Here is a 17,340-nt window from a genome sequence, read left to right as displayed (position 1 = left end):
AGAAATTTAGCTTCCTTCCTGTATCTACAGGCTAACCTCACTGAACTGAAGTCATTTGGATCACCACCTGGTGCTGTAACAAATGTTACTGCTGCTGTGATGGTATTGCTAGCACCAAATGGAAAAATCCCCAAGGACCGTAGTTGGAAATCTGCAAAGGTAAGACTGCTGCCTCCTGCAATACAGATTAATTATGTCTCTCAGAATCTGGTTAAATTTTTGAGCTGTACACATTCTGTCTGCAATTTCCTTTTGGATTTCTCAAGTTTTATGACATTTTAACGCACAAATTACTAACATTTTAACTTTCTTGAAACTGTTATTAAATGCTATTTCTCAGTTGACATGGTTGCAGTTTTACATTAATGACTTATAAACTTTATTTTTCTAAACTTTGTGTTATTTTTATATTTAATTTTGCAGTCTTTCTTCTTTGGTGTCATACAACAACACTATTCAAAACCTGTATGTAACCAATAATAATATACTAAATTGAATGATTATTATTATTTCAAACTAGTATGCATTATTCTCCTGGTTTACAGATTGTGATGGCTAAGGTGGACTCATTCCTTGATTCACTGATCACATATGACAAAGAAAATATACATCCTGAAGTTATAAAGGCAATCCAACCATATCTGAAGGACTCAGAGTTTGATCCTGAGTTTGTTCGTACCAAATCAGGTGCTGCTGCAGGTGGGACATTTAAAAATAGTTTACATTACTCTCAATTCTTACAGAGTCAAAACTTTGTGAAATGGGGGAACACCTCACCCCACCTCTACATTTTTATGTTTTATTTAATAATGCTGTCAGAAGTTCAGACTGTAGGCTGCAATCCATAGTTAGAACATGTGGGTAGATTGACATGATTCTTTGTTGTGTGTTCATTTTGTTGTTGTTCTTACAAAGAATACAAAAAGATACATAGTGCCTTCATTTAAGAATACATTTCAACAATTCTGAGGAATGGCAAAGTCAAATGAAATCTGTCACGATCACGTGCCTCTAAACAAAATGGAATGTCCTGTAATTAGAAGTGTAATAATATATTTGTTGTCAGTGACTGTATATGTTGAATTTTTTCAGGCCTTTGTGCATGGGTAATAAATATAATCAAGTTTTATGAAGTTTACTGTGATGTAGAGCCTAAGCGCAAAGCTCTGACTCAAGCAAATGCAGAACTTGCTGCAGCACAAGAAAAGTTGAGTGTAATCAAACGAAAAGTTGCTGTAAGTGTCTTTTGCTTATTTTATGGCTTGTAATAATCATCCATTGCCATCTGGCTAGATTTTATTTTTCGGTCTCATTCTTTAGGTTTGATGACTGGAACATATTGATTAATGCAATATTTTAACAGTACTGCATAGACTGCAGAAATTATATACAGTTAAATGGAAAGGATAGAGGATTTCTGTAGCTAAAGGAAATTGCTTTATATGTTGCAGTCATTAGAGGAGCAACTGGCTAAGTTGACAGCTGACTTTGAACAAGCAACTGCAGAGAAGTTGCGCTGTCAACAGGAGGCAGATGCAACTAATGCAACAATCCAGTTAGCAAACCGGCTAGTTGGAGGCCTAGCCTCAGAGAATGTCCGATGGGCAGAATCTGTTGCTAAGTATGTGTAACTTTGTCTTAAATTATAAGAATTGACCCCTGCTATAAAGGTGGCTCTGCTCCTTCTAGTCCTTTATTACCAATATATTTCATCCGTGTCAATAGAAAATAAAACTCTTATCATTTTTTAGACAACCTCCATTTCCATTATCAGACCGTTGGTGAGTCGTACAAATTGGCTTACACACACACACAAACCGCATGTAGATGTAATGGACCCTAGTCTTCATTGGCTAGCTTTTGTCCCTCATCACATAAATCCCTGATAATGGAGGCAATATCTCTAAAATATCAGACTTTTATTCAGTAGTGATGTGGCTGATTGCCCAAGAAGAGTTTATTGTACTAATAAATAGTATTTGTTTGTATGATCTCTTAAGACAGTAGCTACCTGGTTCATCTTACTGCATTAGTATCAGAGAATGAAGAATGAATGTCTAGGACCCACTACACAAAGCACACGATATTGATTCTTCAGTGTGTCCTCAGTTTCAGGTTACAAGGTAGCATGTTACCAGGTGATGTTCTCTTGGTAACTGCTTTCATTTCTTATGTGGGCTGCTTCACCAAGCAGTATCGACTAGACTTGCTCAACAAGTTGTGGCTACCCAACCTTAAAAATCTAGAAGTAAGAACATAAACTGAACATATTACTTAGTGATATTTTGTTGGTTTAGATGCTCAGACAACTATCCCTGGACAATAAACATAATTCATGTACATATACTGGGAAAGTATTAACCATAACATTAGAGCAAACCATTACTGTTTTAATACTGTATATTGGCTTACCTAACCTATAATGAAATATTTCACTATGAGTGGAGTATTCGTTGTACATCATAATGAGCATTTCAACAAGAATAATGTACTTATTTTCTGTAATGGTGAGTTTTACAGTGGGATTGGACTTAAAATCTATTACTGATTGTTACATTTGGCATATGTGCTTTTGATTTCATTACATTATTAATAGTAGTTGGTTTAATAATTGTAAGGAATAAATGGAGGAAAAATTTGATAAACAATTATTTCAGCCACCAGTACCAATCACAGAGGGACTGGACCCACTGTCTCTGCTAACAGATGATGCTCAGATTGCTGTATGGAACAATGAAGGACTGCCAAGTGACAGAATGTCGACAGAGAATGCTACCATTCTCTCAAATTCTGATCGTTGGCCACTCATGATTGATCCACAGGTGAGGTACTGCTGTCTGTAAGGAAACTTAAACTGAGAACAGTATGAATTATAAAAGTAAATATATAATATATCAAATATAATACATATTATACAAATAAAATATCCAAAAGAATACTGAAATATAAAATGACAGTGATGTGTTTAAGCAAGCAATCCATATTGAGAAGAACTGTTATTTATTTACAGTTATTTTTTACAAGTGAGCAGACTGACAAAGAATTTTCCTTGATTTAACTTTACTAACATTACGAAGGGAAGCACAGAAATCACAAGGCTATCTTCATGCGTAATTTTAACTGTTCCTCAATAGTCATACTCTTTTATATCCAAACATGTAGTTCAGGCAATCCTATCAAATAATCTATGGTGTACAGAGAGAGAGAGATATTGTGTGCGCGCGCATGAGTAAAAAGGTTCATTAATGCTTATGGGCATTTGTGCCCATACAAAATGACATTTACAGATTTATTATATGGCACACACACATGACATTCATAATTTTAATTTCTACCAAAGTGATACCATACATTTAATCAGTTAGGTTATTTTATGTCATTACAGCTACAAGGAGTCAAGTGGATAAAACAAAAATACAGTGATGCTCTGAAAGTAATACGCTTGGGCCAGCGTGGTTACCTGGATGTTATAGAGCAGTCTATCACCACTGGTGCAACTGTTCTTCTGGAAAATATTGAGGAGAATGTTGATCCAGTGCTAGACCCATTACTTGGTCGTAATCTTATCAAGAAGGGCAAGTACGTATATAAGTATCAGAACTATTTCAAATTGTGAAACTCTAATGCAGCAAAGTCTAGAAATATGGCAATACTAATTGTAATATATTGTTGTCAGAATTCTTTAGAATTGATTTATACTCAAGTTTTTCATAAAGCTGCCATACTTTATTGTCCCAAAAATTTACTGTATTATATGGAATTATTTACTTGTACTTGTAATTTATTTACAGAGCCATTAAGATAGGAGACAAGGAAGTGGAGTACAATTCAAACTTTCAATTAATTCTGCAAACAAAGCTGGCAAATCCACATTATAAACCAGAAATGCAAGCTCAGAGCACACTTATAAATTTTACTGTAACTCGAGATGGGTTAGAGGATCAACTTTTGGCCGAAGTGGTGAAGGCAGAGCGACCAGATTTGGAAGAACTCAAGGTATTCATGTACTGAACATATTTTTAGAAAGATTTCTTCATTCAGTTGTTTAATTAATCACATTTGTCTGATGATGCAGTTGATACTTATGGATGATATAACTTAAATGCATTTCAATTTTGTTACAGATTTATTTATTGATAAAGTTGATGGATGAATGATTATTCATACTTCGGTAATGAAAAAATACATACAGACAAAATGGAGAAAATCACATAATTATGTGCTTAAAATTTTTTTGCTTACTGCCTAATACTGTTAGAGCAATTAATTTCAGTATAATGAGATGAGAGGGATATGTAGCATGCATGGGGAAAGAATAAATGTCTATTATTTAAAGAGCTGTTTGACATGGAGTGCATTAAAGGTCCTTATATGTTGGGGAGTCAAAGCATCTAGAATTCTTTCCTTATAAATTTTTATTTAACCACAGGCAGAACTGACTAAGCAGCAGAATGACTTTAAGATCATGCTTAAGACGCTGGAAGATGATCTATTGTCCAGACTGTCCTCTGCAGGAGGAAACATCTTAGGAGACACAGCACTGGTGGAGAACTTGGAAACTACCAAACGTACAGCAGCAGAAATTGAACAGAAAGTAGCAGAGGCAAAGATTACATCAGCCAAAATTGACCAGGCTCGAGAATTATACAGGCCAGCTGCTGCACGTGCATCACTGCTTTACTTTATTCTTAATGATCTTAATGCCATCAACCCCATCTACCAATTCTCCCTCAAGGTGCTGTTTTCACATGCAAAACATAATTTTATGAAAATATATTAGTAGGTAGGCCCTTAGCTGTTTTAGAAAATAAGGTTTTTAAAGAATCATTATCAGAGAACTTATTGTAGTATGAAGAAAGGGAAGTGCAAGTGTAAGGGATAGAAAACCCTTTCTTCCTGAATGCTAATCTCACCATAACATGGTGTGCCTCATTTTTAGATTGAAGCCCTCAGAGACTGAGTTATGATAGTCTAACCAGAGCATCTTATGTGGAAAAAATGCCACCACTAAATTAAGTTGCAAGGTTTTTTATTTAGTGTTTTTAAGTTTTGTTTTAATTTACGTGTTGGTTGACAGTTATGAATAACCAGCTACTTGAGTAAATTTTAAACCCATTAAAACAATCAACTTCTGTGGTTTCTTTCCTTATATGATAAAAACAGGTGTACAGAAATTATAGTTTTTCTCTTTTTCTTCTTTTATTTATTAGGTTACAGGTCCGACATTTTTGTATTCGCTTAGTTTTATTTATTTAACTCAATAAAGAATTTTTTTACAGTCATACATACTCTTCTGAAAATACCATTTTGTTATAGTAAAACAAATAGACTCGTCATTTCACCTTTCTTTATTTTAACATGTAATAGCCTTTTGTGTAAAATGTATTTATCTTATATTGACTATAAATTAGCCACAATTATATTTTTTTTCTTAATTTTTCATGAACATTTTCCCTCCTGATAATTTATACTTTGTGTATATATGTGCAAATTATCAGTGTTTCTGTGATATTGCACTTCTTGCTGTGTACTGTGAGATATGGATAATTTTAAGTGCTACAAAGTTTGAATGCATTTCAGGCCTTCAGTGTGGTTTTCCAAAAGGCAATTGAAAAAGCAGTGCCTGCTGCAGAAGTATCAGCAAGAGTTGTTAACCTTATTGACTGCATCACATACTCTGTTTTTATGTACACCTCACGGGGACTATTTGAAAGAGATAAACTTATCTTTTCATCACAGATGGCCTTCCAGGCAAGTCTTTATATCCTTAAAAGAATAACATAGTAGTTAATAATTTGTATTTTGTTTAGTTGAATTTTCCTGTTATCATTCAGACTGTATTGCTTTCCTTTTATTCACCAGAAAGCAATGTGAAGTTCATAGTGCATTATCAATATCTCCGCACCATCAAGGGATTGAGCGCATAGAGAAGAACTAGTTTTATGTCAGTGTTTTGATATTGGCATTTTCTATGATATTGTCAATTTCTGTAACAATTTTTTTCCCAATATACTTATACTTCATGTTTTACCTTCAACATGACATTTTTGACACTTATGGATCACACACACATTTTGGTAATTTCATTATGTTTAGTGTGATCTATTATCAGAACTAATACTTTTCACAGATCTTGCTCATGAATGAAGAGATTGTGGCATCTGAACTGGATTTCCTTTTGAGGTTTCCACTTCAGCCACATGTTGTCAGTCCTGTTGACTTTTTATCTAATGGCAGTTGGGGTGGTATTCGCAGTCTATCTGCAAAGGATGAATTCAGGTACAGTTCCCAAGCAATACATATGCTTTGTTTATATTTTTGTAACCAATTTGGCTATGCTGCATAGTGGAAGAGTTAGCACTCCTGCTTCAAACAATTTTGATATGAATTGGTGTGTCCCATTCTGTATTATATTCTTAACTATGCTAAAAGTATCTTAATATGTAGGCTTCTGTTATATACAATGAAGACTGATGAGATTTTAGGTTTTCACAGCAATGGAAATGTGGACAAAATCTTCTGTGTTTCATGCCGCATACAAAACTACACATCATAACCCGAAGACTTTGATGTTTTCAGAAATCTGGATAGGGATATTGAGACTTCACCTAAGCGATGGAAAAAGCTTGTTGAGTCAGATTGTCCAGAAAGAGAAAAATTTCCTCAGGAGTGGAAAAACAAGACTTCACTCCAAAGATTGTGCATGATGCGTGCACTGCGACCTGACAGAATGAATTATGCAATTGCGTAAGTTTTGAACAATGACTAATTGAGGAATCTCCTTGCTAAAGGTAAACCGAGGTTATATGTCATAGGTTAGGCTGAAGTTTTCACAACTACGGTTTGATTCAAATAAGGAGGTTTTGGATTCTATTTACATATTTATGATCAGAATTGTTCTGGGAGAAAACCAGTCCGCTAATAAAGGAAAGTTTATTTCTCAAGAAGCGTAGAGTCATACAGAGGACGTACACGTGATATACTTTCGATGGCGATGCCTTGACGTAAACTTGCCTAACCTAACCTATCCTAATCCAACTGAACCAAACCTGTCTAAACTTGTAAAAACATGTTGATAACTGTCGATTCTGACGCGTGACTGGCATGTGACTTGCTTGTAAGATACGGCCACGTAACGACCATGAACGAAGCTGCACCGTTAACCTAATCAAACATAACCTAATTCAACGTATTGCACAACTTTTATCTCCTGCACACATAGGATTTGTAACACAATCTTGACACAAATTTTTGAATATTTTCATTAAATTACTCCGCCACCCATAGATGTGCTAGAGCACACATTTTTGTTTATAATGTAAAACTTAAGTTTAGTGAACATGTGGTTGAACTATCAGGTGAATAACCAGAAGGCAGACAGTGTGTAACTAGAGTTAAGGAAGAACTTTATGGGATAGGTTACAGGTATGTCTGGACACACTGATGAAGGAATATAAGTGGAATATGTAGAATGATAATTTGGCAATTTAATTATATGGAGAGACAGAACAGATGTTCCAGCATATTGGCAGTGCCTTCATTTTATATTACTCTAGTAGTAAAGCTGTAGTAGGGCCTAGGAATAAAATAAAAAGTTATTTTATGGTTAGCAAATTGATGTGCTGTGCATAAGGAGGCAGGATGTGCCTTTGGCCTCTGTGATGAGTCAAAGGTACAGAGTTTGGATGTGGAGAATGGATAAGCTATTATTAAGGAATAGTTTGTAAGAAAATTATGAACTGTAGTAACCATGTCCTTTTCCTAAATATGTGTGAGTATTTGTTCAGAGTAAGAGTAAGTTGGGAAAGACATGTATATGACATTGACCTTATCCTACCAATAATAGCTGTGTAAATAAAATAAGGAAGTAGAATGGAACACATATTCATGGTCTTTTGTCAAGTGTACTTTCTATAAAGTGCTAGGTATGTGCAGTGGGGAGATTATGTATATTAATCACTGCTCATTATTCTTAAAAATCTTAGAATGCTCATATACTTTTTATAATTCCAACTTAAATACATGGGTCATTTTGCATTCCTTGTAATTTGAATTTCAGAGCATTCATAGAAGAAAAACTTGGAGCCAAATATGTTGAAGGCAGGACAGTAGAGTTTTCTAAGTCATTTGAGGAAGCAAGCCCATCTACACCCATCTTCTTTATACTATCTCCTGGTGTGAATCCTCTTAAGGTAAGTACCTGTGCTTATGTTAAAAATTTAACAGAGACTTGAAGCAGAGGAGGCAAGGGGACACTAACATAGAGGAAGAATCAAACATTTTAGATACAATAGTGAAATTTTACAGCTAGGAGACAGACAAAGTCTTAAAGAGTTACTAAATTATCTCACCTACCAGATTTTCATGAATTTTCTTATACTCATGTGGACATTTAAAGAACAATGGTTCTACTCATTTTAAGCAATGTCTTAACTTTTGTTGCTACAGTTCAGAATATAAATACTTTATCTTGTACATTTACCTCAAGTTTGAAAGTGCCTTGGTTCTTTACAGTAATTCTATGTGACCACTTCCTCATACTGTTTATGGATGTGTTGAAATCTTTTAAAGTGAAATCTGTAACAAAAATTTCCATATAACAAAGAGTGCCCTAGATCCCAATAACATAGACTACATTACATTTATTATTAAGCTTTGTATTTAGAACCCCTATAAAAACTCACAAGCTAATAGCAAGAGTGGAATGATCTACTCTATATTTTCCACAAGCTCTCCTCACTATTTTGCATACCTCACTGATCTTGTATTGCAGATACAAATCTGTTTCACTTTATCATATTGCATATTGTCAGAAATTATTTTGTCTTCTATGTCATTAAATGTTCATTATACCAAAGAATGTTTCAGATAAAAGTAGTAAATCTTATTGAGACCTGTGTGTTATATTTTGCATCATTTGTATATGATATACTTTTGAGAAAATCAATTAATTTATATTTGGACATCATGTAAAATATGAGGTTACTGGGATGTTATGAACCAAAATTAAACTTATCTGATAAATTTTAGTATAAACCTACAAACACGAATATGATTGAAGTGCATTCAGTAGTTTTAGTAATATAAAATCCATACATGTGTAAGCTTCCCATATATTCTCATTTCATGCATTTTGTACATATAACAGATTTAAATTACTGCTGTTTGATATAGGTATTATAATTCATGCACTACTATGAGTTTTTAAAGATTCCAACTAAGTTATTTAGTTCTGTGTTTATGAATGGGAACTATAATGTTTCTGCTCTAGGATGTTGAAGAATTAGGCAAAAAGCTGGACTTCACTTTGCATAATGGTAATTTCCACAATGTATCGCTAGGACAAGGACAGGAAGTGGTGGCAGAGCAAGCTATGGATACTGCAGCTGGCAAGGGACATTGGGTAGTACTACAGGTAACTTTCAACATTATGTATGGCTGAGGAAATAAAACTGAGTACATACATTGTTATTCAATTATATAACCAGTATGGATGTGTAAGTTGCAGTAAGGCAGACTTGTCATTTTCTAACCTAAATGTTTGATAATAATAAAACAAAACTTTTTTATTTGGCCATTCTTAACCTTAATAATACTACAATCAGAGTACAAATTTTGTTGTTTTAAGTTGTTTTATAATTGTATCTAGGATATTGTCAGATAATAGGGTCCATATGCTATGTATCAATTATTATTAATGATTTAACATCACACAGTCACACATGTTTATATAAAGCCTGTAGCAGAAGGATGGGCTGTTTTCATGTGAAAAATTTTCACATTTAATAGAACATTCATTTAGTCAAGAAATGGTTGCCTACACTGGAGAAAAAGTTGGAACATTACAGTCAGGGTTCCCATCCAGACTACCGTGTGTTTATGAGTGCTGAGCCCGCAGCCACTCCTGCAGCACATATAATTCCACAGGTGTGTACTATGTTCTTAAGCTTGTTGGTGTCAGTGTAAGTTATGGCATTGCAGAATAACACAAATGACGATAGTAATTAAGGGAAGACAGAATTTTAAAAGAAAAACAATTCTTCCATAATTAATTTGGCCGTATATTTTCTGAATTTATTCCTAAAGAGCCTTACTGATGTATCTCATTTTCAGGGTATCTTAGAATCATCTATTAAGATAACCAATGAGCCACCAACAGGTATGCAGGCAAATCTTCACAAAGCACTGGATAACTTCAATCAGGAAACCCTAGAAATGTGCAGCAAGGAGGCTGAGTTCAAAGCTATACTCTTTTCTCTGTGTTACTTCCATGCAGTTGTGGCAGAACGTAGAAAATTTGGACCTCAGGGATGGAATAAGATATATCCATTTAATGTAGGTTAGTTACTTTGTTGTTCTCTACTGATGAAGGAATGTGCTGAAGCACTATACCAGGGGGCATGGAGATAAAACTTCACACATCCTTAACTTTGTCACTGATGGAGATATAGTGAGCTTCACTCTTCAGCTGATTTAACTTCAGTGCCTTCACAAAAAGATGACAAGAGTGCTGGTAGCATATTTTATGATTTTCATGTTATCATGTGATATGAAGCAGCAGCGTGTATTTTGTTCATACTATAATCTTTCTCAATAACAAGTGTGTCAACACAATATGAATGGAACTTCTAATGCTATTGTAGCCAGTATGTTGAGCCCTTGGCATTTATTGTTTTACTAATTGTGTTTAATAGTTCAACATATGTGAAGTTCATGGAGTTAAGTGAACTTGCAACCATATTTATAAACTTTCATCATGTCTTATTTGTGGTGAATGGAACTTGTAATGAAAATGTAAAGATTTCGGGCATGAAGCTGGGGGGGGGGATAGTGTAATGAAAGATAATATTTATCAATTTTTTACATGAAACAGGTGATCTGAATATCAGTGTCAGTGTTCTGTACAACTACTTGGAAGCCAACTCCAAGGTTCCATGGGAAGACTTGAGATATTTATTTGGCGAAATTATGTATGGTGGCCACATCACTGATGACTGGGACCGAAGATTGTGCATCTCATACCTGGAGGAACTCATGCAATCTGAACTGGTAACTTTATACTAGATCATTACACAAAATGCAAATACATAATGTTGTCTTGAACTTTGTTCATCAACAGTTTTGGGGGCTTTTACATAGAGGTACGATGAAAGGAGAAGATTACTGGAACTGAATCTCTCAAAGTATTTGGTGAAAATATGGACATACTCTAAATAATTTTATTTTGTTTTTTATAATGTAATAAGAAATACTTGAAACATCAAGATTAGAGCACTCACCAAGTGCTCGGTTGATCAATATTAATTTTATTCATGTGTAAATTTTCTACTACACCACTTTATACACTCACAGGTGGATGGAGAACTAATGTTGGCTCCTAGTTTCCCAGCGCCACCAAATACTGATTATATTGGATACCATACATATATAGGTATGTGTACTGGTTATGTTCATAATTTATATTACAAATAAAGCATTGCACAACAGCTACATCATGAAATTTAGTTTCCCTATCATTATAATCTTGTTAAATATTGAACACTCATGGATGGCTGCAAAACTTAATACATAATTGTTCAGAAATATGTGATGCTTTATTTTTGGAAAAGATTTAAATGCTTTACTTCAGTTTCCATTAAAATTTCTCTCCAATGTAGGTCAGGAACTAAAAGGAATAATGAGACTCAGTTAGTGATTAATAATAAAGAATGTTATTACAAAATTGTCATTCCCTTCTCAGATGAGATGATGCCTCCAGAGTCACCATATTTGTATGGTTTACATCCGAATGCAGAGATTGGTTTTCTCACCACAACCTCTGAGAACTTGTTCCGGACAGTGTTTGAGATGCAGCCACGTGATGCCGGAGCTTCGGGTGGAGCCACAGTTACTCCAGAAGAGAAGGTTTCTCTTATAATTATACTTATGATAATACCTAACATAGATTTTGAGTTGAAATGTTTATTGTGGATTACATTCATATAGAAAAGTGTGATTTTGAAAGAATGTTCTATTTATTCTAGGTAAAACAGATTGTTGATGAAATCATTGAGAAGTTGCCTGATGATTTTAACATGGTGGAGATAATGAACAAGGTAGAGGAGCGCACACCATATGTCATTGTGGCTTTTCAAGAGTGTGAGCGCATGAATTATTTGACGGGAGAGATGAAACGCTCACTGAAGGAACTGGACCTTGGACTCAAAGTACGTTGTGTGGTAATATCTGCACATTGGACCTTTTTTCTACTTTCTCAGAAATTGTTACATTTTCTTTTGTTTTCTGTTTCAATATTAACTTAGTCTATATACTAATTCATTCCATATTTAGTATGACAGTTTCAGACCCAGTCTGATATAATGTAAAATTTGTTATATGATATATGATTCCTACCTCTGCAGATGTAAAACACGCAAGTTGAATGTAATTGTGTAAATGTCTCAATGTGTTATCTATAATGTTCATAACATTTATTTTCTTCAGGGAACTAAAATAGTTTTCCTCATCAGTCGTAGAAGAATTTTCTATTATTCATGTGCTCAATGAATTGAAGATTGAATCTCTTCCAGCACCTATGTACGACTAAGCGTTGTACTATTCTGTCTTTGTCAGGGGGAATTAACAATTACTGGTGATATGGAGGAACTCCAGAATGCACTGTTTTTAGACCAAGTGCCTCACATCTGGACTCACCGAGCATACCCATCACTCCAGGGTCTCACAGCCTGGTTTGCTGACCTCCTACTGAGGCTGAGAGAACTGGAGACCTGGTCTACAGATTTTGTGGTTAGTTATTGGTTCTCATTTTGATACAATCAATAATTAAGATTAAAAATATAATAATATCCAGCACTGACTCTACCATACACTTATACTTTCATGTCGTATATTGTACTGCTGATTTGTGACACTTTATGAAAGGATGATAAGTGCTGAAAGGTGATCACCTAAATTCATGGGATGAGATTTCTGGCAAAATATTACATAGACATTGCTCATATTAACACTGTGCTTTCCAAGCTAAAATCGATCATGAAAGGTATGTGAAGTTCCATTTAAGAAGCTCGTAGAAAATATTTTCAAGATTTTAATCAATTTTAATTCTTGCATAATTTGTTTCTTTGTTTATGTGTGTGTTTTTGCCATAGTATGAAAATGCCTTTTCTTATATTTATGTATGAAGATCTCTTTAAGGTAAAAATATGCTCCTTAGTACTTTGTTCTTAAACATTCTAGATCTGTGTTTTTTTTCCTTAGAATGAGAGGTTAAATTTCATACCTCTACAATACAGCAGATAAAACTGTAGTTTTTACATGTTCTAATATTTATGCTTTTAGATAAAAGACTGGAAGACAAATGATTCTTGTATGAATGGTGGCAAGTATTCTTAAAATGTAATTTGCTCTTAATTTCTTTTTTGAATGTAATTTTGATTCATTACTGTTGTTTCAAAACATCTAAACCTTGCTATTTTATTTCAGCTACCATCATCTGTATGGTTAGCAGGTTTCTTCAACCCTCAGTCCTTCCTTACTGCTATTATGCAGTCCACAGCTCGCAAAAATGAGCTTCCTCTGGACAAAATGTGCCTCCAGTGTGATGTAACCAAGAAACAGAAAGAAGACTTCTCGTAAGTTGAATGAGTAAATGTCTTGACCAATGCAATTTCATGTGCAAAGCTGACGATTCTTTAAAAACCAGTGGTTTAATACAGGTACCTCCAGAATGCATGTCAGATCTATTATTATGAAACTTGTGTTTGTAAAATATATGATTTGTGTATACACAGTGAATATAAAATAGAGAATAAAGATTGGCTCTTTTGAGGCAGCATCATGTTTATCCTCTGTTCCAGATCAGCGCCACGTGAAGGTGCATATGTTCATGGTCTTTTTATGGAAGGAGCTAAGTGGGACATTCAACAAGGCATCATTACAGAATCCAGACTGAAGGAACTCTTCCCTACTATGCCTGTTGTCAACATCAGGGTAAGTGACAATTTCAATAATGCTTTGTTCATGCAGAGAATATTCTGTGTGGAGGAATTTTATTGCATACTTGCTCATAAATGTTTGTGCCAGAAAATTTCCTAGTCGGTGTGTTGGTGGTGTTATATCATATATAAATTCTGATGTGATGTGATGTGTCTGGGACTTTAGTAAGGCTTATTCTAACAGTGATACATGTAGAAATAAATTCACAAACTTGTTCTGTGATACGTAGTTGAATAGTATTGATTTGAAATTTATGAATGTGAAAGCATGAGGAAGTAAATATGAGGTTTTACATAAGTGGGAAAAATGGTGTATGAGGTGTACCAGTATTTAAACTTAGAGTCTCAGCAAGCAGATACAGCAATGTGTAATACTGGTAGCAATGTTGTGAGACTACTATGATACATTCTATCAAATGTGCAAAAAGATACATGACTATGAGAGCACAGAAGTTGAAAATGCTTTGTCCTCATATTTTCGATGCTGCAGCTGCGTGCGTAAGGCCATGTTCAAAATTATGATTCACCTATGCCCTACCAAACTCGTAAAGTAACCTGAGATTCATTGCTCTATTGACTGATTCACCCCACTATAAACTCCATAATATGTGGTGAACTCTTTTTCTTTTCTCCATATGTATTGCAGGCCATCACACAAGATAAGCAGGATATACGCAACATGTATGAATGTCCAGTATACAAAACTCGAACAAGGGGTCCCACTTATGTGTGGACATTCAATCTCAAATCCAAGGATAAGCCTGCCAAGTGGACATTGGCTGGAGTGGCTTTGCTCCTACAGATTTAAGTGAAAATATGACTCAGAAGTGTATTTACCTGTGTCCATTGCAAATTTGAGGAAATGAAGTCCATTTAATCATTACCTGAAGTTATTTCCTTATTACCAATTTTAGTAAGCAAATTTAATCACAACTGTAGCAGGGCTTTGCCATAATAGAATTCCAAACCTGTAGATCCAATTTCAAGTTTGAAAATTTGGCAGCTGACTTTCTTATTTTAGAGAATATATTCTATTGCAGCCCCTTCTATTTTATCTGATACTGTACTTCACAGAGCATGTTGCTGCAGTGTCCTAGTGTTGAAGGATGATTATGTTAAAGCAAATGAAATTTAAAGAAATAGAATTAATATTTATGGAGTTTTACTCTTCACATTTATCTGTCAGACACACCATACAATGCTTAGAGACTGGATAGCAAATGATTACATGTATGTAATTTTAACATGTTTAAATTCTGTTGTTCAGAATATTTATGAATTACAGCATTTACTAGAGTTAATAGGATTTAAACATGCACCTTTGTGCTCAATATAAATACAATCTCTTTATGCATTAAGCTATATATAGTTGCCCAACATTGGTAGATACAGAACAGTTTATGCTTTATACAGTGTATTGTTTTGTGTACAGAAATTAACACCTTATTTAAACAGAAAGTTGTTCAGATCCCTTGGGAGTCTATATATGTTATATATTTCTAATTATACATATATATTACTTCTGAAATGGAAGTTATAATTCCTTTCTTGTGGTTTGAAGGATTATAACTATTTATTATGCTTAACTGTATCAGACGGCATGATCACTGATACTTCTTAGCCTGTTGAAAAATTATGGTAAAGCAACTTTTGAGCCAAAGGTAAAATTGTTATTAATTTTGTAACACAAGCTTTCATCATTGTTGTGTACTACTACTGTCATGCTTTGCCATCCCTAATGCAGTAGAATATGGTTATCACTAAGAGGAAAGTATTATTCTTAGATTTAATTTTATTCTGTTTGGTGGTATTAAGATGCAATGTGTGTGTGTGAGAGAGAAAATAATTTTGGTGTGTGAGGACAAGATTACATTCTGAAATTTGTATAGATGTCTCTATTTTCACTGAAAATGACAGAGAATGTTCTGCATCTGCAAATCTTTGGTACAGATAAGGTTAAGAAGAATGTTATAAAAATTCTTGTTTATACTGAGGCTGTAGAAAGAAGTACCATGAGTGGTGGAGATGGCATTGTTCAGAGCTTTTCTCTCTCTGCCTACTGCTGTATTCTCTTAGTATTCTCTGGCCGGTGTCAGCAACCCCAAGGTGTGTGTTGTGACCGCCAATAGTCTTGTAAGCGGAATGTCTAGACAATCGGAGGAGAATGTAGGGAAGTATACTGGATGGTAAGCATAACAGATGTGAGGGGATGTTAGGAATTCTTTCTGTGGTCTCAATATAGATATGTTCTGTTACATTGCAACAGCTGTTAAACAGTTATGTTGTTATAATATTTTGCATGCAGAGTTTGGCCCAAAAATAAGTATACAGCTCATAGTTTTAACAGTATTTTAACATGACATGCAAAATTTATTCCTGTAGCTGTTCAAATTTAAATCTCTTCCTGCTCACATGGTCATAGAGCCTCTTTGCGACATGTCTGAAGATGTTTTGACACAAATGTTTCTTTCCGCTGTGTTCTCTGAATGTATCTGTAATGATGCCCTTAAATTTCATCAATGTTTCATATTTTCCTGCTGTATGCTTTGTCGTTGAGTACTCCCTAAAGAAACAGTCATGGGTTTGTAGTCTGGTGACAAACTATTCATGTCTTTGGGAAATTTTCATGCATACTGTTACGTACTGCTTGAATGAAATATGACAGTTCCCCATTTTGTTGCACGTAAGGCTGAGAAAAATCTGACTGTAGACTCTACAGAGGACAGTTCTGTGGATTAAATATATTATGCAACTTTATAATAATATCTACATTTGGCGAAGTCTGTATGTATGTTATATGGTTGGATAATGTTGCATTTATTGAAATGATGGTTACTGAACTAAATGTGTTTAATTAATTTATAGTAATTATTCAGTCATGTAGATTTATTTCTTGTTGACAGAAAATATTTCCTAATTCCAGTATGAGAGATATTTGGTGTTAATTCTTTAAACTCTGTCTAACTTATCTTGATTACCTTGACCTTCCCTAATTTTTATTTTGCCAAATTCACATTTTTATGCGCTGTTTCGGGTTGCTTTCCTTTTTATAAGGAAAGATAGGCCTGTGGCATCATCGTGTCCACATACCTGTTGTTGTAACATAATTTAAGGTGCTATGTCAGCATGCGCATCAACAGACTAAGGAATGACATGAACAGAATTGGCGGCATTCACAGAAATTAAAGTCTGTTACCTCTCGAATACAGCATGTGAGTAGCACTCTTAATGAAGAGGTGTTTATGCTGCCGGTAATCATTTTACCACAAACCCTGACTGGCGTTAGACTAATTCTCGTTTTATTTAACGACACTCTTTTAACTGTAGTGTCTATATTGCATTGAAA

General features: G+C 34.5%; 1 protein-coding gene across 2 annotated transcripts in view; it reads left to right on the top strand.

Moving 5' to 3' along the window:
* The window catches only part of Dhc93AB (Dynein heavy chain at 93AB), a 61,100-nt gene extending 44,248 nt beyond the window's left edge, over positions 1-16,852 (top strand). For both annotated transcript variants that reach the window (XM_022081700.2, XM_022081702.2), the window contains 24 exons: positions 31-159; positions 546-699; positions 1,093-1,235; positions 1,452-1,621; positions 2,110-2,248; positions 2,658-2,822; positions 3,386-3,579; positions 3,792-3,996; positions 4,430-4,735; positions 5,581-5,751; positions 6,131-6,279; positions 6,580-6,747; positions 8,060-8,192; positions 9,272-9,415; positions 9,790-9,927; positions 10,114-10,339; positions 10,874-11,049; positions 11,353-11,431; positions 11,741-11,904; positions 12,024-12,206; positions 12,613-12,786; positions 13,483-13,631; positions 13,857-13,989; positions 14,641-16,852. In XM_022081700.2, the coding sequence (XP_021937392.2) occupies positions 31-159; positions 546-699; positions 1,093-1,235; positions 1,452-1,621; positions 2,110-2,248; positions 2,658-2,822; positions 3,386-3,579; positions 3,792-3,996; positions 4,430-4,735; positions 5,581-5,751; positions 6,131-6,279; positions 6,580-6,747; positions 8,060-8,192; positions 9,272-9,415; positions 9,790-9,927; positions 10,114-10,339; positions 10,874-11,049; positions 11,353-11,431; positions 11,741-11,904; positions 12,024-12,206; positions 12,613-12,786; positions 13,483-13,631; positions 13,857-13,989; positions 14,641-14,802 (3,954 nt within the window). In that variant the 3' untranslated portion in view covers positions 14,803-16,852. The remainder of the gene's footprint in view (positions 1-30; positions 160-545; positions 700-1,092; positions 1,236-1,451; positions 1,622-2,109; positions 2,249-2,657; positions 2,823-3,385; positions 3,580-3,791; positions 3,997-4,429; positions 4,736-5,580; positions 5,752-6,130; positions 6,280-6,579; positions 6,748-8,059; positions 8,193-9,271; positions 9,416-9,789; positions 9,928-10,113; positions 10,340-10,873; positions 11,050-11,352; positions 11,432-11,740; positions 11,905-12,023; positions 12,207-12,612; positions 12,787-13,482; positions 13,632-13,856; positions 13,990-14,640) is intronic.
* Positions 16,853-17,340: the final 488 nt, after the last annotated feature.

Source organism: Zootermopsis nevadensis, unplaced genomic scaffold (genome assembly GCF_977971745.1).
Source record: "Zootermopsis nevadensis isolate Lab colony 2312 unplaced genomic scaffold, Znev_1.0 Znev_ptg000024l, whole genome shotgun sequence".
In the NCBI taxonomy this organism is placed as follows: Eukaryota; Metazoa; Arthropoda; class Insecta; order Blattodea; family Termopsidae; genus Zootermopsis; species Zootermopsis nevadensis.
This window is presented reverse-complemented; position numbering and strand designations above follow the sequence as displayed.